We start from the raw sequence: 20,934 nt of genomic DNA, 5'->3' as shown, positions 1-20,934 counted from the left end.
ACACTTGTTACATTTAATTTGTGGAGCTAAATTTGTGGTTGATAGTTTGGGGGCAGTTTCACAGAGAACTTTATATTTAAAACAGAGTACATTGCTTCCCTCTATCTTTTCAAATGGATTGCAAAGTGATTTAACATTTAACATTGGTAATAGTAGAAGTGTTGGATTGATCTTTATTATGGAAAGAATGTGTCTTGCAGGCAAGTTTGTCCATGTTTTCTGACTTTTGCATTTATATTGGCATTGAAAGCAGTCTCTTACGCAGAAGAATTGACAGATAGGACTTAAATCCCAATTTAGGAAATACTTGAAGAGTCAGAAGAGTTACAGACAAAACAGAGGCAGGAAAAACAGGAAACTAAGTTTACTGAACAATCTGGGAGCGAGAATCTTGCTGATTTAATGATCATTTGATTATTGTGAGTTGCGATTATGCTGTAAGTGTAATTTACTCTTCTAAAGATTGCCATTTTAGAGAGTCTTTAGGACTTCTTAGGAACTGAAAAAAGCTTACTAATAGTTCATCTAGTTTTTGTGCATAACTGATGTGTAATTAAGAAAATTATAGTGGTGTAATGGTAAATTGGAAATCTCACATATTCTGTGAGAGGCGTGAGCACTGATTGACAAAAAAAGAAGTGGATAAATTCATGCATCTATTCATGACTGTATGATAAATAAACACAGCTCCCCCTGAATCTTGGCTCCACTCTAAAAATGACTAAGTAAAATTGGCACCTTTGACTACTTTCTTCAATGGCAACACTATTTTGCTCCAGTTATGATTGCAAACTGGCATGTCTGTGAGAGGTACAGCAAAGTCACTTTATGATGCCATTTCAGACACAAAAGAAGGGCCAATTCTTCTCCTAATTGCTGGTGTAACTGGAGCCAGGATGAACAGTGAGGGAGCATGATTGCCTTTGCAAGCACATGAGGGTAATGACACTGATTTGGTACATTTATTCCTACTGCACAGAGATGCGAGCAAAACCAGGTTCATTACACTTGCTGAGGTCTAAGCAGGTGAGAATATGGCACAGGATGCCTTATTGGTTACAGAGTTTCAGAAGAACTTGCTTCCCATTTAGATACCTACAGGCAGTGGGAGCTGCTGGGGGACAGACACCTATCATCTATGTGGTTGTTTAAACCCCAGCTGGGATCTTTTGACTGTCTAGTGCAGCACAGCATTGGACAGTGTACATCATGTGAGTGCGTGCTCTAAAAATCAAGCCTCTAGGGTGTACAAACCCATATTACTTCATGCCAGATGGAGCTGTTTGCTCTGCCTATTTCAGCTTGGGTTTGCAAAGTTAGCAGTTGAATGCAAGGAAAGAATACATTGTGAAGTGAGCAGATTTGATGACGTTCCTGAAGTAAAAATGATTTTGTGCAATTACTTTGCAAAGACTGTGCAACACAGAACAGATTGGATGTGAGTACTTTGCCCAGCACGCTTTACAAGAATTTACGTGCTGTTCTTGAATCCTCTTCTTAGAATAGTAATAACATAATGGCATCTCAGATTCAGTCCTTCACTTAGAGCAAGCCCACCACTGCTAGGATTTCTTTTGCTTTTATTTTGTTTGTGTGAGGAAGAAGCTGCCTTATTGAATTAGAATTGCACTCCCTTGACCTTTTCCCAGGCATTTAAAGCACATTCATAGTAATCAAGAAGGGTTTCCACACAAGCACTGAGATTCTCTTATTTGCCGTGCATCCTAGAAACAAGCTGACAGTTCTGGGTTTCAACATCTTTTTAGCATTCTTCCCCCAAAATTTCTTGTGGTCCTTGAGGGAGTTGCCATCTGTGTGAGTGTTACTTGCTGAATATGGTACAGTTCAAACTGCAGATGTACTCACTTGTCCTACACCACAGATGAGCCAGCCCCCCTCTGAAGTTCACCTGAATTAGTAAGATCCATCTGGCTACTGTTATTCAGTTGCATTTAAGTTGGAACAAGGCTCTGGGCTCAATGTCCAGTGATGTCTGCAATCTCTTATTGTGGGTTGCTTGTCCCACAAATGAGTATACCTCATTATATTATCTCTCTGGACAATGAACAGTATTTTTCTCTGTGTCTTCATGAATCAGTAAATACGAGTGTAGAGTTTTGATGAATAATATCTTTGGCTGTCATAACAGCAGCTTTTTCCCCTTTCATCCATTTTCTTGTGATGTGCCTAAACTTGCAGCAGCCGGAAACGGCTGCCATTTATTGTTGGAACTCAACCTGCTCGATAAATCTTCTTGCTTTCAAAATGAAGAGTTTCCCCTGCCCAGAGCTCTTAGCAAGTGAACTTAATTCCTGGGCCAGAAACAGCATATCTCCATATGAGAATTGCATGCCTTTAGCACTGTGTGAAGTCTTTTTGGAGTTACATTGGGAATAACATTATTTATTATTAGTGTTGCAAGAATGCATAAAAGAAGAAGCTACAGAACACTTTGCTAGGTACTGTGCAAAAACAGAACAAAAAGGTGATCTGTGTTCCCAAGCAGAGACAAGTGGTAGCACTTGGATACAGACTCAGACAGGAACACAAGGAAATAATAAGACAAGAGTGTTTGGAGTGATAGGCACCAGATGCTTAACTGCTGATAGATGTTTATTGATTTATGCCATTGTAAGTCTGGAAGAGCCTGAGATTTTGGACATCAAAGTTGTGACAGTTTTATGTCTGAAAAAGCTGTTAAAGTTATTTTTGGAGAAGTTGTCTATATTAATTATTCTCTCTTCTCTGTAGCCTACTAAGTGTGCCTCACAGTCACTGAGATTTTTGGCTTCACAGTCAGAGGGATAGAAGAACAGTCTTCTATGTTGTCAGGGTTTTATTCCCACTCATTTAGGATAACTTGCTTACTTCACTTTGTGAATAATGTCAAACCCAGTCCTTCTCTGCCACAATGTTATCAGTATTATTTCTCTACATAATATATGATATCAATATAATTTTGCCCTTCACCATCAAGAAAACTTTTATTATGTAATCTACAAAGTTGTTCATGGATCGCAGCTGATAAATTTTGAGGTTTGTTGAATCAATTATTTTTACTTGAGTCCTTTGCTAATTTATAACACATGATTGAATATATGTATTTTCATTGTTGAGGCACTCTTTATTATTTTCATTTGTCATATTGTGGCACTCATAATACCAGATCTTGCTCTTAATTTTCCTAAGTTCATTTCTGTTGTATGTTGAACTGCAAACTGAAAGGACTAAGGGTGGAAGACCCAGCTTATCTTTGCAAAATAATTCTGGAGTGGAATCATTCCCTTTTTATGTTTAATATTTTTTGTCCAAGACCTTCCACTGTGCACATGAATAGCACTGACATAGTTTGAACACAGGCTAATAAGTAGAATGAGAGAGGCAGAGGGTAATGAAATTAGACTGACAACAAAGACATTGTTTTCAGAGCAAAGTTAAATTTTAATGCTTGTATGGAAAGAAATGAAAGGGAAAGTAGGTGATTACAAAATCCGTGCTGGTTTAGGAGTGCATCCTCTGGGAAGGAGAATAATAAATATGAAAGGATTGTGGAGGTTAATGGGCTTGTAGATTTTCAGCTGGAAATTTATTCCATGAAAAATCAGTTACATTGGTTACATTTTAACAGAAAGTAAAAGTGAGAATATAAAACATGATTCCTTAACTTGATTTATAATCAAATTACCTAGTAATGAAATAAATTTAATTTTAGGTCAGCATCTGCAACAAAAATAAGGATTTTTTAAATGTCTGAGTGATTTCCATTCAATAGTGAGCCATGAATAAAACTTGTCTTTCAGAGATGCATGATTTTACTTGAAGTATCCTAAGTGAATGTCAGTTGTGAGGCCTCATGCTCCTAGAGATTCCATATTTAGTGTTTTAAGATTTCAGCCATGTTGTTAATTCCTATTTATTTCAATAAAGTTCTGTTGCACTGTTTTAACTGAAATTCAAAATAGGGCAGATAAGGAGGAAGTAGACTTTCGCCTTTTTAATTATTATGAGTAATTAAAAAAAAAAAACCACAGGAAAGTACTCCTCTGCTTTCTTTTTTTTAGAGACCAATATTGTAAGCTGTCTGTAGACATGAAGTTAATAGGAATGCTACACAGGAAGAGTTGAAAGGTTTTACATGAAGAGACAAATCTAGATGTCCTATTAGCAAGTAGAGATGGCTCCTTTACTCTGCTGTGAAGTAGAAAGTGGGTATGTATTATATTAGGGTCTAAGCCAGGAAGACACACATAACTTACCAAAGACAGAGAGAAACACTCTTCATCTCAACAGTATTGGAGTCTGAAGAGCTTGGTGGTATACTCTAGTGACCATCCGCACGTGGGCTGGTGTGCAAAGGGAAAAGGATGGCCAGCTGGGCAGGCTAAGTTGCAGCTGGAAGACCAGTGCTGTGCAGATTTTTCTAGCATTTTTCTCTGCCATCTTTCAAGGATTTCTACTTCTGTTACAGCCACACAAGTGTTTACAGTCTCCAGCAATATTTGCTACCAATGCAACTTCACTGTAGGATTTGGGCAATGAAGTGTGATTTTTATTGTTGTTGTTCTGAGAATGAACAAATGGTATTTTAATCTAGTATTCAATTGATGTTTAATTCCTTGTTACAGTTGGAGTGGGCCACATGACTTAGGAATACAGCTGTGGGAAACATTTTAAGAAACTTTTTCGTTTTGGTTGAAATTGCCAATTTGTCAGAGATTTCAAAGAGATTACTTTTATTTGGAAAAAAAAAAAAGCCACACTGGAAATCAAACAGATCTACTGAAAGACTGCTATTGTTTGTTTGTTTGTTTGTCTGTGGCTAACATATCTAGCTCCTCAACAGGACTTGGAGGGCTGAAGGAGCTGGAAAGTCTCAACTCCCACACTCTTGGGCTTGAAGTTCAGGTTTTACAGGCTTCCAAAGTCCTGACAGTCAGACCACCCCAGAGCTGGGCAGGGAATGGAAATTCTGCTTCAGAGGGAATTTCAGCAACAAAAAAGCTACATATTCTTCCAAACTGGAACTAAATCAAATATCAAAACCTTCAAATATTCTGCCAAATAAAGTTACTGTCCTGGGCTTAACTTCTTGCTATGACTTTAGAGTCTATTTTTGAATAATTTGTTCATGAACTTATCCTGGTTTTGTTCCTATGCATTGAAATCTCATAGCTGTTTTTGTCCAAGTGAGAACTGCACAGTCAGACCATTACAAAACCCAGTAAATAAGAATGGGGAATCTTCAGGAATGTAGTTTGACAACCTCGCCTCACCAATATGCACAGAGATGCAGAATCTGAGCCCACTACCCACATGTCCCCTGCTTTTAGTGGGCTGGACCGGGTGGCCTGATCTTAGAGCTGAGGGAGTCTCTAATGCCGCCTGGGAGCTGAAAGCTCATCCTAGGGTCATCAAGAGCAGGCAAGCTCCTCCAGAGGTGATGCACAGGAATCCACTTATCTCAGATGATAGTAGGAGAAGCCTGTAGTTCAGTGGTGCAGCTAACCTGTCGCTCTTCCTTATGCTTCCAAAATTTGCAACAGTGTAAATAAAGGATTTTTAAGAGTAAAAGGTATTGGTGTGCTGAGTATCTTTACATATATGTATTTCTAGGTAATCCTTCAAAAGATTTTACTCATCAGTTCAAATAACTAGAGTTGAAGAAAAAAATAGGTGAATGCTCTTAACAGCAAAGAGAATGCATTCAGTGTTGTTGGTCTCTAAGATGTATAAGATTTCCCATGCTGATGGGTATAAAAGTGTGTTTATAGGGTTTTTCTGTACATTTCTTACAGAGCTCTAACATATCAGGGCATGCCTTTTAGGTGCCCCTTTTGTACTATAAATAGAATTTATCAGCTTTGTTTGCCTTTGGGATAATTGCCTTTCCCCCTAGGAACTCAGGTGACATTTTTCTTAGTGAAATTGGGTTATCACAAAACACATGGATATGTTTATGTCCTTGTATGTGTAATCTGATTTGTAACTCTTCTTCAACTTTTTTCTGTGTTTCCTGGTGTCTATTACAGGACGTAGTGGTGGGAGAGCTTTAAACTGCAAGCTCCACCCACGATGCTACCTAACAAAGCAGAGTTACACATAAAAACAGAGTGGAGAGAGGGGAGAGAACTCCTTCAGTGAGCTTTGCATTCAAGTGGCAGTAGCAACAGGAGTGGAGGAGTTTAAAGCCTCCTTATGTAGATTTTTTCCCACAGGAAGGAGTTTTCCATTTGTTCACTGAAACCGAGATAAAGTAGAATGATTTTATGAGCAGTGGAGCTAACAGAGCTGAGTTTCCTGCAGATTTTTATCCTGTCTCCTCTCCACATCTTCCTGCCCTGTATTACTCTTCTCTCTTTTGTCTTTCTTTGCCTCTTGCTTGCAGTACACTCTGTTTCTCACTATGACTTCGCTTGGTATCTTCACTTCTCCCCATATCTCCATTTGTCCCACAGAGCAACACTGAGCTTCCTTCAACGTGCCGTACCTGTTTGAGCAAGGGGCAGCAGGTGCGAGGGTGGACTGCCTGGGGGATTGCAGATTCTCACAATGTCCAGGGCCTGATTTCTCCCTTCCATCAGTCGGAGCACCAATTTGGTTCTCACCATCCTCTCTTCAGCCACCAGCTCTCACAAAACGTGCAAGAATGCAAGTCCTGGAGACCTTGACCCCTGTGGCAAATGTAGTTGAAGTTATCCATTTGCTTAAAAAAATTTTTAGGACAGACTGCAAGGCAGACCAGTAGTTAAACTGTATTAAACATATCACCTAGACATTCTGCCTACTCCTAGAGAATATTTTTACTTTGTAACTAAAATGTGTGCCCACAGTAACCTCTGTCCCTAAGACTAGCACAAATGTTAATTATCAAAACTTGCATTATCTGTTCTTGACCTATATATGACATTCTTCTCCCATTGCTTCCATCCTTTTGTCAGCATGACTCAGGTACAGTGCTGCCGCAGCCAGTTGGAGAAGCAGTACTGTTCAGATGGGATTGAATTTGCCAACGTGCGTGAGGAGTGTGACTCACATATTGGTGAAAATTCTACCTGTGGAGCTGAATACTTCAAGGTGAGACATTAGAGCTACTCCTGTTTGGCTTCAAGAAATGGTATTGACTGTCTAGATTGGTATTAAGGATTGACCCTGAACATCACTGTACTCAGTTTGATGCACATAAACAAGTTTTTCCCATCTACACCTCATGTCTCTGTTAAGGCTGTCCACTTTGTGCTTTTTTGAGAGAAACAGTTCCTTGTTGAGTGAAGCAGACTGTCTCGTTACATTTTAGCAGAGGCAGAGGGTAGAATGCAAAAGGGTTGAAAGTCTTGAACGGGTAGTTGGCTAGGAAACTACTTTTGCATGAAGAGAAGACATCAATGCTGTAGAAAGGGATGGGTGAGAAACGCGGATGCATTTCAGGCTTTGGCTTTCATTAGAGCCTCACGGCCTAACAGCAAACTCAGTGGTTTTCAGTATTGGTGGTCCAAAGGGGTAGGGCTGAAGTTAATCCTCTGAGCGTACTTACAATTCCAGCTTGTGTATGTGTCCTTAGTTAACATGACTTTGATTTACAATTGAATGGGGACATCTGAAAGCTTGTGATAATAGCATATGATATTAGAATAAAAATGCCTATCATTGGCATCGTTAGTTAATTTGTGCCCTGCCCTCTGCCTTTATTACTGTCTTTGTCTCTCATTTCTTGAAAGGGAGCATATTCATACCACATACCACTCTGCAGAGTGTTTTGGGAAGAAAGTTCCACCAGTAAGATCGTGATCTTGACCATGACCCAGTCATGAACAGCTCTGGTCCTGTTACGGATTTCTTTCAGTAGTGATGAAAATAGAGTGATTTTAATTCTTGCCATTGCTCAAAGATGCTGAATGTTTTGGTTCATTCAGTTAAAAAATCTACTCTATAGAAGATGGCAGACGATGTCTGATTCGCAAGTTTCGTATTTCTTCAAAATGCTTGCTTGATCGTGTTCCTGGCAGTAGGATGCTGCTGATGCCAGGGCTGTGAAGTAATCCACGTTCTCGCTGTGAGTAGAAGAAAGGTAACACATGCTGATGAGGCCGGCATTGTTGGGTTGTCACAAACTTGTCTGCATGTGTAGCGTGATTTTGTCCCATGGTGGAGCGTGTCCCCCAGAGAGGACATATGTTACCTGTTGACCACGTCCAGGGTATGCCCTGTTCCTAGCACAGAGATTCCTCTGTGCAGCCTTTACCATTAGGAAGCCTGTCCACCGCAATCTGAATGTAGCATGAAAAAATACTTAGCCCTCTGTGTCAGTACTTTTGAAGGGCTATGAACAGATGAACAAGGACTGCAATGGCGAGTACTCTGCAGATTCAAGCGCTTGCTACCAGAGACAGGTTTATAATAGCAGCACTGTTTTAAACACATGACATGAGACAAATCAGAACACAACTGTTCAAGGAAACCCACGTCCATCAGTTGACTGATGTTTCCCTATGTGGGCTTGTCAGCATGAGGAAAAAGAGTTAATGATTTTGCTTTTTAAAATGGCCAGACTTCTTTAAAGATGGCAGGTTTTCATGGTGACAGCTGTATTATTAAATAAAATGGACTGGGCTCATGTCACATAACTGACATCTTTCCTTTGCAAAACACAGTGCATGAGGGCTGTTGGGAACACTCGCTGGCCTGTCCTAACCTCCAAATATGCTTCAGCATTGTCTGAGAGGATGTTAGTTGCCAGTAGAGCTTGCTAATATTTAAACATTACGGACGATTGTGGGACAATGCCTGAGGCCATATTCTGTCCCTGTTTAATTTACTGGTATAAACGTAGTCAGTGTTATTTAATTTTTGTGCGCCATGTTCTGCCCCAGCCACCCCCCCCCCAATAGGAATATCCTAAATAATAACTGTACTGAGTTAGCTGTAGGAGTATCTTTGTAGATAATCTCTTTGATCCATGATGGACATAAATGATTTATGATCTAGTATCAGTGAACAATTCATCATTTTGTTTGTTGAATACATTTTGAATCTGATGACCTTGAGACATACATGTATCTGGCAATTGTGCCCTGCTGTGGTAAACAAACTTCTTAATTCACACCAAGCCCATCTCACAGGGGCTTGAATCTCGTTTTGCCTGAGTTGGTCTGTTCTTGTTTAGTTTAGGTAGCATAGGAAATCTCTTGGATCTTCTTTGTCTCCTTCAAGGAAGCAGAAAGACTGATTTAGTAATTCAATTAGTAGGATTAATCGCAGCACTTTGCAGCAAATGAGGCAGCTAATCTTTCTTTTGAATCCAAAACTTGCAATTGGAAAGAAGATAAAAAGACCATATTTTGAAAACACTTGCCTCAGCTTTTACACTTAAAGGCAATAGCCATAGGTAATGATGGGCATAATTTTACTCCTCCGTTTTTTGGAAGCATAGCTTTTCTTGCCTTGAAAGAAAGGATGCAAAATTAATATTTAAAATCTTCATCAAAAGACAGTAATCAATTTCCAGATTTGTTGCCGATACAGGGGATGTAGAAATGGTTTTATGAAAGTTTCCACCACAACAGCCCTGGAGAAAGGAGTGAACCTTCTAGCAATTTGACCTTCTTTAAGGTGCTCGGACATTTTCCCCAGCATTTGTCATAGGTACTTTCTTTTTCCAAAGATCAAGATACGGCCTTATCTCCCCAGTTTTGTCAAGAATACTTTTGTTGTGTGTATCAGGTGAGAGCAAAAGTTTTATTGCTTTGGACTGTTGAACATATTTTCTATTTTTGTTCAAATCTTAGAAAGTTCTGAAAAATTCCACTGAGTTACTTGTATTTTTTTGTCTGTTTTTCATAGCATCTACTAGTTAGTCTGGATTTCAGCAAGTGAGAGACCTCTTGTGGACAGATACACAAAAGCAATGTTAATACATGGTTCACCCTTCCAGATCTGGTAATTTATCTGGTGACATAAAGAATAAAGAACTGTTAGAAAATTTAACTAATTAAGAGAGCTTATTGATGAAAGCAATTTCAGATTCTTCCTAATCACACCAAAAATAAATCTTGAAACTTCTCACATGTAACTATTTATTCCTTTTTTTCTTCCATCTTTATTCCTTTCTGTGAGAAGGCCAGGTATAAGAGCAGTCAAGGGATCATAGGACTTCAAGTAGGACACAGCTTTGTATCCAGACACGAAGATCAAGGCATGGCTTTGAAGCTGCATGGCCTTTTGCTAATAACAGGGGAAAGGCAAAGGAAAAAATGTTTGAGATTATTATTGGGATCACTTAAGAAGCAAAGGCTTACAGGCAGTGAAAGTGTGTAATAACAACTCGATTGTTAGATTGTACCATCCCTGAAGGCAGCGATGGTTCTAGCAAATGGGTGAATGGTCATTGCAACGTGCCTCTGGGCAGCTGGCAATCTTTCGAAAATGGCTGCAGACACATCAAGAACTGAACTAATAGGAGTCTAGACTGCACTCCGGACTAAAGGATTAAAGTCTTTCAGAATAGACTAACAACCCTGAAAAAATTAGTATGAAAAAGGAAGTGTTGAGATTAATCTTTGACATACTGCTTTGTGTCTCAGAATACCAGAGTGCTCCATGAACATGAGTTAAACTAGCCTTATCACTGCTATATTACTACCATTCCACAGTGAGAGAACTGAAAGAAAAAGTGACTTTCCCAGTTCACAGGTGAGAGATGTGGAGATGTATGCGAGTTTACAGAGTCCCGGCTGTGCTCTGAGCACAAGGCCGTTCATCAGCTTCTCCATCTTTTTTCTTTAGTTGAACAGGAAGTGTTAGCCTTTAGGACTGCCAGTGCAGAATCTTCTAGGGTCAATATTAAAAGCCAGTTACCATAAACATCAGTTAAGAAAACGTTTGACACTTTCCATCTCCGGATCATTTTGGCTGTGGTATAGCAACATAAATTATTATCATTATCAAGATGTTAAATCAAGATGCATCATGCACAGTTAGAATAAATACAGGTTGGAACAAATGGTTCCAACAGTTATGTTAAATGAGGATACAGTTTCTTACAGACATTGCAAGATTTGGCAAGTTCTGTACTTGAAGATTTACATTAGCTGGAGACAGAGGTCTTTCAAGTGGTGGCTCAGCCTGGAAGAAATAAAGAACATAAGGTTATTCAGCACTTCAAGAATGGCAATTAGTGATCGCTCTTTACAAAAAAATCCAGAGAAACTCTATAACTCCCAAACTGAGAGTTGTGTGACAAGACAAAGAAATAGATTGAGTCAATTCATATAACTAACAGTAGAAGCCAGTGAGGATATCCAGAAGTATATAATGTCAAAATTTGGCAAGGCATCAGCTGTATTTGGTAACTTAAATAAGATTTGGTTATCAAAAATATGCAAGCTTAAGTCAAACAAAAAATCTTCAGCTCAGTTTTCATTTCTGTCTTCTAATTTATGGTTGTGAAAATTGGAAATCCAACAAAATTATAGACGTGTTAGAATAAATATTCAGAAATGTTGCAATTCTTGGAAGAGATCATCAAGTATTTATTTCTAAAGTTATCCAGAAAAGCAAGAAAAGATGGAAATACCCCAGACATATTAGTGATGAAACCAGAGCATCCGCCACTGGATGAAAGTAGTTGGAGAACTGAGTAAAAAAAGTGGGTAGTGAGGAACCATCCTACCAAACAGTAGTTAATAAGAGAAAACATGTACCTTAGTGTTACGGTGGGCATGAAACAACACCCCAGCACTGGCCAGGAGGGAATAGTTCTTGCCATACAGCATTCTGCAGCAGGGAGAGGATTCAGCTGTGTATTTAAAGACAAAGTACAGAATAGCATGCTTACATACTTCAAAATGCTGGAAAGTAAAAAATACTGAAGAAACAAGGAAAAAAGATTTTATTTTACTTTCATGCTGCTGTAGGTTTTAAAAGAGCCTTTCACTGCCTTGTGGAGAGAAACATATAATAGCATATAAGGGAAAACTTAGAATATAGGCAGGGTATACATCTCAGAGTAATGAAAGAAATGTAATAGTTGCCTTCTTTTCAATAGGTGTGGTGCTTAAAGCACCGAATTACAGAATTACAGAAATTTAGTTCCATGTTTAGTTATTTTACATTCCATCTGCTCTGTTTAATGGCACAGGCTATTTTCTTCAAGCAAAAAAGTGTCTGGAAGAATAGTGAAGTTAACAATAAAAGCTTAAATTTGCTTTTACATGACAGTAGCAATTGGCAGACACCAGTTCCAGAGAACCAGACATCTTTGCTGCTTTCTAACAGCAAGGAAGAAAAATGAATAATCAGCAGTGTCCCCTTCAGTTAAAAGAAAAAGAAACCTCCATGGGATTAACTTGTCCTGTGTTCACTTCTGTGGTGTATTCCGGGGCGTAGTTCAGCAGGTCTGGAAGAGGTAGATCATGTTTCATTGCTGGAAGCCATGTCAGGACTGTGATGCTTTTAGATAATGTTTGACTCTGTAGTCTGTTTTTCAGAGCAGAAGAGCTTCTCTTTATGACCTGTTAACACTAACCTTGGATGAATCATGCTTGTTTGCTTGTTTGTCTGTTAGTTCAGAGAGGTGTATTTTTTGCTGGGAGGTTGAGTAAGCAGTTTATAATTAAACTGAGTTATGCACTTCATTGATCGTGTCCCATTTTAATTGAACTGGACACAAAAGGGAAGCAGAGATGTTAAGAGTTCCCACTGTTCACTGGTATTTGAAATTGGGCTATGGAGGCAGGGAGCAATGAAATTCCATATACATATGTGGACCATTCTGGTCCTTCACATCACCTTGCACACACATTCACACATACACAATATTTGTGAGAACTGGATCCAGGCTCTGTGCTTGGCTCTATGCAGGCCAGATACAGAGCTCATGGAATTCAACTACAATTAAAATGTCTGAGCCTAGGTATACCAGGAGTTCTTAAAGAGTTTGCAGAAAATTTTCCATCAGTTTGCCAAAGTGAGATAACGCTATTGACACTACTGACAAAATTTGCATTGATTTGTTCAGCGCTAGGATTTGACTTTTTTTTTTTTTTTAACAGATATGTTGTTATTGTTGTTTGCTGGGAAAGGCTGCCCAAATTCAAGGACAGAGTTGTGAACCCAACCCGAAGATAGGATACCAGTGTGGAATTGTCTTCAGAGCTTGCTGTTTGAAGGGTCAAGAAGGCATTGATGTATCCGTCAGTGATGATGCTCCTAAAAAGGAGCAAGGTATTTTATGTTGCAATATAAAAGAGTGAGACACAAAATGATATGGGGTACAAGGAGTGCTTGTACTTTAAATTATTTCTGTTGGAATTCCTCTAACTTGAGATCTCCTCTGAGTAATTTAATGATGCATGTTTTGGAACTCATTTTTTTGAATAGTAATAGCTGAGACATTGTGTACAGGAGGCTGAAAGAGCTGGAAAGCGGTCACTCAATTCCTGGTGTCAGAACTTAACTGTAAGACAGGTTATTTTGGCCACTAATGATCTTATCTTGGTAACTGAGTATAAGCTATTAATTTTTAATAGTATTTTGCCCACTGATAAATTCTTAATTAAAAAGAAATTCGACAACCGATGCTTTTAATTGGATTTAAAATGGCCTTTGCCAGCTTGGCAGAATCCAGATGTTGCCTTTTGTGTGAGAGGCAAATGCCCACAAACTGGGAGCATTTGAAATGCCTGGACTGTCTGGGAGAACTGAACATTTCGGGGAAACGTGTTATTGGCATTTCTTTTGACATTTTCAAAAGAGAGGGGTGTCTAGATAGCAGCAGCTCCTGATGCCCTTCTCCACACCTAGTCCACAGAGCTGAAGAGAGCGAGTGAGTGTGGACATACTGACCCTTACAGACCTGGGTTTGGGGTTTTTTTGCCTTTTTCACTTAGCAGGCAGACCTGAAAGTGCAGAAAAGTCATGCTTTATAGTGTTGCCTCCCTTGTGGGCAGCTGAGCACTGAAAACATGCAGTCTGGCTTGCAGATCACCAGTGACAGATTTTGGGAGACCTCATCTTAATCAATGACTTAAACCCAAACCCCACCACAAAAGGTTGCATTTGTCTGCTTGAGCCAGTGTGTTATCAGACTTGTTTCAGGTTTTTCAAATCTGTCTTATGTCAGTGTACACACATACCCAGTAACATTTAGAACTACCCTGCCAGTTTCTTTGTGTATTGCTGTCTCAGCAGGGGAATTCCCCTTGTCCATTAGCACTGGCTGAAGTAACTGGACTGGTAGATACCTTGTACTTGGACCACTCTGCTAATAACAAAACATGGCAGACTCAAGATTACCTGCATGACATGAGAAATATATCAACACCTGAAAATCCATAATTGTGAGCACAGCGTACAGTATTTCCCCACTTACCCTTGTGGGCAAGTGGCACGCATAACAACCATTATGCATGTGGTTAGTATTGTTATTATGGCACACATAATAACCATTATGTGTTGCAAAGATAGGTCTATGTCAACAAGCAGGGCAGGACAATGTTCTTATCATTAAACTAAGAAACAAGCAGGTCGTTGAATGTATGCCAAATATCCCTATTGACAATAAAAATTGCTTGTAGAAAGGCAGAGCAGGCAGCATGAATAGACATCTTTGTTAGTCATAAAGGGGAGATCAGTCTCCATTTTTTAAGGCAGCTTCTTGGACTAGCACCTTGTGTTTGTGTTGTGCAATAGCAAGGCATGCAAGGCATTCTGCTGCACAGGGTGGGGCAAGCTAACTCCCTGTATGACACTTTCTTAGTCATGTAAAGAGTAATGTCTGGTACTGCGTCCCCAGAGACCTCTACAAAATCAGATCAGACTTGGGCAAACTGATTTCATTAGCTTCTGTGTGACCAAAATGTACCCCTATGGCTTGAGGACTCAGTGTACCAACCCAGCCTTGTGCCACTGCACAAAAACTTGCTTTCACTTCCGTGATATATTATTTGCTTGTAAGTGACTGCTGGTTGAATAGGCTTATGGACAATCACTGAAATGAGACTAAGCTTCCTATTCAATAACCAGAGTATTTTGAGATTGTGTTTTTACACAGCTCACTAGCAACCTACCATTTCCCCTCTGTCCAAAGTGGCAGGATTGGAGGAAGTCCATTAGCTAGTCCTTTGGGCAAGCAATGGGTTCAGGGAGTGGATTTACTCAGCTCTTTTATGTCCTCTGTGTGGAGAGAAGGAACTCTCAGGACACATGGACATAGAAGTACCGCTCATCAGAGCTCTCAGAATTAAGGTATATGAAGTACATTTGAAAGAATGCTGTAAGTAGGTGCCCAAAAGTTGGGTGTGGAGTTCTTTTTGGAATGAAGTCTAAATAAATAACTGAGGTTAATCTGATTTTCATTAAAGCTGTGAGTACCCCAAGCTACTATAAAGTCAGTGGAAGCCAAGCATGCCTCAACAACATGTCTTATGAAAATGAGGTTAAGCTCTGGTTAAAAGCCTAATGTTAAGAACCTGCATTTGAAAATCTCAACCCATATGTAATCTATGATCACAGTGTGATTTTCCTATTGAATCAGCCAGATGGAAAATGCCCCATGGCTATGTGCATTTGAATGTCAAATTTAAGTGTGAAATAGCTGTAAAATATGTAAATAATGCTCTTTAATTTTGTCCTGGTTTATCCAGAACCCTGGTCTGAGTCCTGTCCCAAGCAGGCAGCTTTTTACTGTGAGAAGAAAAGTGCTTTCTCCTCTAATGCCTATCTCTCCTCTTTTTAGTTGAAATTTCAAAGGAGGAACTAGACCAAGAAGATCCTTATCTGCATGATGGCTGCAGAGGTAAGTCAGGTAACTAGTCCTGTTAGCTAGCTCTTTTGTGATTGTCTCCAATAAAAGTGAAGCAAACTTAGATCTAGAGATTAGCCAAAACCTTTAGCCTAGGCTAGTTATGGGTAAAAATAACAGAATGAAGATCTGTTCTAAGAAATAGCAGGCCATTATGTGATGCCTCAAAAGTTCCTAAATACAAGGCATTGTCTCCCATAGTGGAGTTCGTCTTATCCAACTGAAGCTTGGACTATACATTTAAATTTATTTAACTACTAGTGGGTAGTACCTCAGAGGTGTTACCCATTGAACCCGTGGAGTACTCTGGATTCTTCAGAACATGGGGATCCTATATTAAATATGTGCGTTCTTTTATTCCTCTCTTGGGATGATCAGGGTGATTGAATATGAAATGAAACTTGTTTCCTTTTGAGATGCATCACCTGAAAAAAAGGAAGAAAAGCGGCTATTGTCCTCATTAGTCAGGCTGTTCTGCCTCCTGGGAAGAATGTGTTATTGGGATATTGTTCTGCTAAGTATTCTGATTTATTGCTTGTCGCATGCAATTTACATGTCTATAAACTTAAAACAGCAGTGATTTATTATTTTCTACAAGCATTTCAGAACTAAGTAATGTATTTAGGATAAAATCAATTTAATAGACTTATATTCCAGTTGAGAGATGATTTACTGTGCTGCATGCTGTATAGCTATTACACTCAAGAGAGAATGGAAATGTCTACTAGGTCATTAGCTAGTCAAAGCCAACCCTGGCTCTCCTCTTTGTCTCCAGCTGCTAATTACAAGAGATGACATAGAAAAATGTGTTATATATTTTCCTAGCATTATTTCTTTATGTAATCAGTTGTTGCATTTGTCAGTTAATCAGCTGCCTGCAAGAGATGAATTGGTATGACTAATTACAAATTAGAGTTTCTGTCTACAGTATATTTTCTGGTAAACTTGGCATGCCAGAATTACTTGTGATTTTCCAAACTTCACCAGGGGAAACAAATTTCCTAGGCAGAGGAACTTCTAGCAATTTGTTTTGGAGCACCTTCATGCTATATAAGGAAATTAATTCTGTTCTTCCAGCACCTCCACGATAGGTTTTACTGTGGCTGACAGGACCTCTCAGTGTTAGCAGAGGTTCAGAAAGTGGTAGCTGTCCATCTCAACCAGAAGACTGTGGTTACTTCTAATGTCATTGCCTTTGCCAGTACTGTGTACAGACCTAATCTTCTGTAGTGTATTAATGGCCCTGTCCTCATTAGAAATTGTTGCAAATTAAAAAATTATTTTAATTCACTCAAAAGTTTAAAGTATTATAGCTGCTTTTGCCCACATTGGTTGTGCTTATCGCAAACCTTTTGTTTAATGCCTATTCAGCTATTCTGAAAAATGGAAGAAGACAGATTCTATTTGTACTAAGAATATCAGTACTCTTACAACAAGTAGTTGGAAGTATATAACCTTTTCTCTATTGTGAGAATATGAAATGTTTTTAATATTAATTTATTTCTTAACAAGATCAGAAGTAAGTTTTCTTAATGATGAGCCAAATTTTGTGTAAATTTCCTATAGTATTCTCTCTTTCTGCCTGCCAGAATAACCCCAGCTCTCTTTCACATCCTTTGTGACTCCTGCACACATCTCACTAGGTCCTTAGTACCCCAGTAGTAAGTCTTGGTTCCTTTAGGTTCTCTGAAGCCTTTGTCACCCACAATACCCTCTTCTCCCTTTCATGTTTCCTGCCTGCTGAGCAGGAAAAGAGCATGTGCTATAGCTAATGCAGGAGTATTGTCCTAATAATGATGGGCTAAAAATAAAGCCTAATGCAGCTAATAGTGAAAACGTTTCATTAGCTTATGGTGATGGATCTTGTCTTCCTTATTTTACAGTAATCACCATATAAAGTTTTAACTTGCCAGCCAAAACCTTAGGAGGTGTCTGAGCTCATCAGCATTTTCCCTTCAACTTCTAACAATGATGGGCCATGAGCGATGCCTTAATTTAGTTCCTTCTTGTATTCATTTTTAGAACTAAAAGAATCCAGTGATTACAAATGCTTCATTCAGTGTTTAGCCCTTTCCTTCTTTTGTATATGTGTGTGTTCAGTTATCTGCTTTTCTAAATAAATCAGCAAGCATCCTGTAAATTAATGGTTTGTTTCAGTTCCTGTGAAGAGCCTCTTACATATCAGACTTCTTAAAATATCCAATTAGGTGGTGGGCCCTGCTCTCAGCAGTGCAGAGACACAGGATCCAGTTACGTCTGCTCCTGCTTTGTTGGGTATCAGCTTCAACCAGATGGTGTCAACTGTGAAGGTAAAAGAAATAAAACTATTGCCTCGATTATCAACATCATTGCTTTAAAACAGCAGGAATAGATAAAAAAAGATCCAGACAGAAGAGTTCAGAATATGCTTATGCCAGCTGGGGAAAGAGATGAGATCATTAAAAGTTGATTTAAATGGAGTGTTGGAATGAGAGTTGTGGGAAGATGGAGTTAAGAAAGAATCAGTAGAAGAGATAGAGGATTTAGAGTGGAGAAGAGTCAGAAGATCTTGAATTTATTGTTGTGCATAAAACCAAAATAAAATACATGTTCTCTTTTACAATAGTAGATAGTAATTGATAAGGCAGATGAAATAGAGTAGGATTCCTCAGCTTGTAAGGACAGGACTGTCATGGTTTAACCCCAGCCAGCAACTAAGCACCATGCAGCCACTCACTCATCTCCCTCACAGGGGGATGGGGAAGAGAATCAGAAGAGTAAAAGTAAGAGAATTCATGGGTTGAGATAAAGACAGTTTAATAGGTAAAGCAAAAGCAACGCATGCAAGCAAAGCAAAACATGGAGTTCATTCATCACTTCCCATGGGCAGGCAGGTGTTCAGCCATCTCCAGAACAGCAGGGCTCATCATGCATAATGGTTACTTGGGAAGACAAACGCTGTCAGTCCAAACATCCCCCCCTTCCTTCTTCCCCCAGCTTTATATGCTGAGTACGACGTCCTATGGTCTGAAATATCCCTTGGGTCAGTTGGGGTCAGCTGTCCCAGCTGTGTCCTCTCCCAGCTTGTGCACCCCCAGCCTTCTCGCTGGTGGGGTGGTGAGAGAAGCAAAAAAGGCCTTGACTCTGTGTAAGCACTGCTCAGCACTAACAAAAACATCTTGGCATTATCAACACTGTTTTCAGCACAAATCCAAAACATAGCCCCATACTAGCTACTATGAAGAAAATTAACTCTATACCAGCCAAAACCAGCACAACAACTGACAGAAAGGATGAAAGTTTTGGCTAGTGTGAGTGATATGGGAATAGTCAAGGGGGAAGAATTGTTAAGTTTCTCTCAGGAGAAGAACTAAAGGGACATAAAATGAAATGGGCTGGGATAGAGCTCATTGTACTTGACTTCAGACATGTGCAATGTAGACATTTGCTTCTGAGCTAGTCAGTCTAGACTCCTTTTGTTGCTAACTGAGAGAAACAAGCACTTCCAGGGCACAGTTCATCTTGCCTGTTCTGTAGCTATTCTAGGATAAAAAGCATTACTCATCGGGAGTGCCTTTTTTTGTCATTGACTGAAGAGCGAGTCTAGGTAAGTAGCTCAGATACAAACTTCAGAATATAAAAAAGATATTGATGATTGGTCGGATTAACACTAACCTAGTGTGAAATATAAAAAGGAAGAACTTTTACATTTGATACACGTGGATGCCAATTTTTCTTACGTGTTCAAAGAGAAAATGAAAAAATTCACAAAAGAAATGTCTATCAGTAGCTATTAAGTAGAAAGTTGCAGTCTGTGGCTCGAGGAGTCCCTAAGCCATATGTTGGTGGGAGGCAGCGCAAGGGAAGGATTTCTGAAAGTTTGCCTCATTGATACAGTCACTATAATCTGCTACTGGGCTGAATCAGATGAAGTTGGCCCTTTGCTCTCACTCAGTACAACTTCCTCCTCTTTCTTAAGTACAGTGAATCAGCAGTCATAAGTGCTGTTACCAGCGGGGTCAAAATGTCTTTACTGGCTCATGCTCTGACAGGAGAGATGAGTAGCCATGTTGTGGGTGTGTGAGTGTGAGGCCAAATCCACACCATTCTTTGTATCCTGATGCTCAAAGTAATGACTCGTTGGAGGTGTGCCCACAGCTACCCATTGACCTCATCTCTTCCCAGGGATTTCATGTTTCCTATTTACTTTCTTTTTTTTTTTAATCGTTTTGCATATTCTAGATATTAATGAGTGTATCACTGGGACACACAGCTGTGGGATTGGACAGACCTGTGTCAATACATTAGGATCCTTTCGCTGTCAGCGGGACACGAGCTGCGGAACTGGTTACGAACTAACGGATGACAGTCGTTGCAAAGGTACGTCTCGTGCAGAGAAACTGAAATCTTCCAGATGTAAGAAAAAAAATAAGTACATCATCATGTCATGCTCTTTTACCTTTGGTAAATACACATGTAAGCTGTAGTTATACAGGGACACACAGACAGTGCTAGTTCTTCTGGGACAAAGATTTTCCACCTGTCACCTTGCAGATACCAGATCAGGCTGTCTGTGGACTACAACAAAGACTTCCAGGAGAGATAACTACATTTATTTTACACTGACAATTTGTGTTGCATGACAGGAGCTGGCCTGGGAACTGAAACAGTTGATTTTGAAGGCCCAGCATTCAGACCACATGCATTTTTCTGGTGTTTACTTCTGGCTAGCTCTAGTCTGGTCCTGTGAATTGGTTGCTCATTAGTGAACGGAGTGCCTAAATCCTGCTCCTGGAGCATACTTAATGGTTTAGTTTCACCTGAAAGAATCAAGTTTGCACACTTTGGAGTGTGAAATGAAGTGTGGCAAGTGGAGTGACTAGGTGATTCAATTTGAAAATGCTAAGGTAGATGCATCTTTTTAAAAAAGTAAGCCTTTATCCTCAGGAGGTTTAAATTTGTTACAAAGGGATTAATTTCTTAATCACAACATTCTTAAGGATTAAAAATGAAAAAGAGATAAAAGCACTGTTCTTGACTAGCTATGTTTGAACACAAGGGTAACAGTCTTTTTTTTACTAAAGAAATGACTGATTTCAAGTTGCATCTAGCTCAGTGTATGCTGTTGTGTGCATCTATAACTTCACCTGACATGCTAA

General features: G+C 39.4%; 1 protein-coding gene across 4 annotated transcripts in view; it reads left to right on the top strand.

The window, feature by feature from the left end:
- The window catches only part of FBLN1 (fibulin 1), an 82,460-nt gene that overhangs the window by 16,685 nt on the left and 44,841 nt on the right, over positions 1–20,934 (top strand). For all 4 annotated transcript variants that reach the window (XM_075051807.1, XM_075051809.1, XM_075051811.1 and 1 more), the window contains 5 exons: positions 6,939–7,074; positions 13,047–13,218; positions 15,731–15,790; positions 18,004–18,105; positions 20,018–20,155. In XM_075051807.1, the coding sequence (XP_074907908.1) occupies positions 6,939–7,074; positions 13,047–13,218; positions 15,731–15,790; positions 18,004–18,105; positions 20,018–20,155 (608 nt within the window). The remainder of the gene's footprint in view (positions 1–6,938; positions 7,075–13,046; positions 13,219–15,730; positions 15,791–18,003; positions 18,106–20,017; positions 20,156–20,934) is intronic.

The sequence above is a fragment of the Buteo buteo genome, chromosome 19 (genome assembly GCF_964188355.1).
Source record: "Buteo buteo chromosome 19, bButBut1.hap1.1, whole genome shotgun sequence".
NCBI lineage: Eukaryota > Metazoa > Chordata > Aves > Accipitriformes > Accipitridae > Buteo > Buteo buteo.
This window is presented reverse-complemented; position numbering and strand designations above follow the sequence as displayed.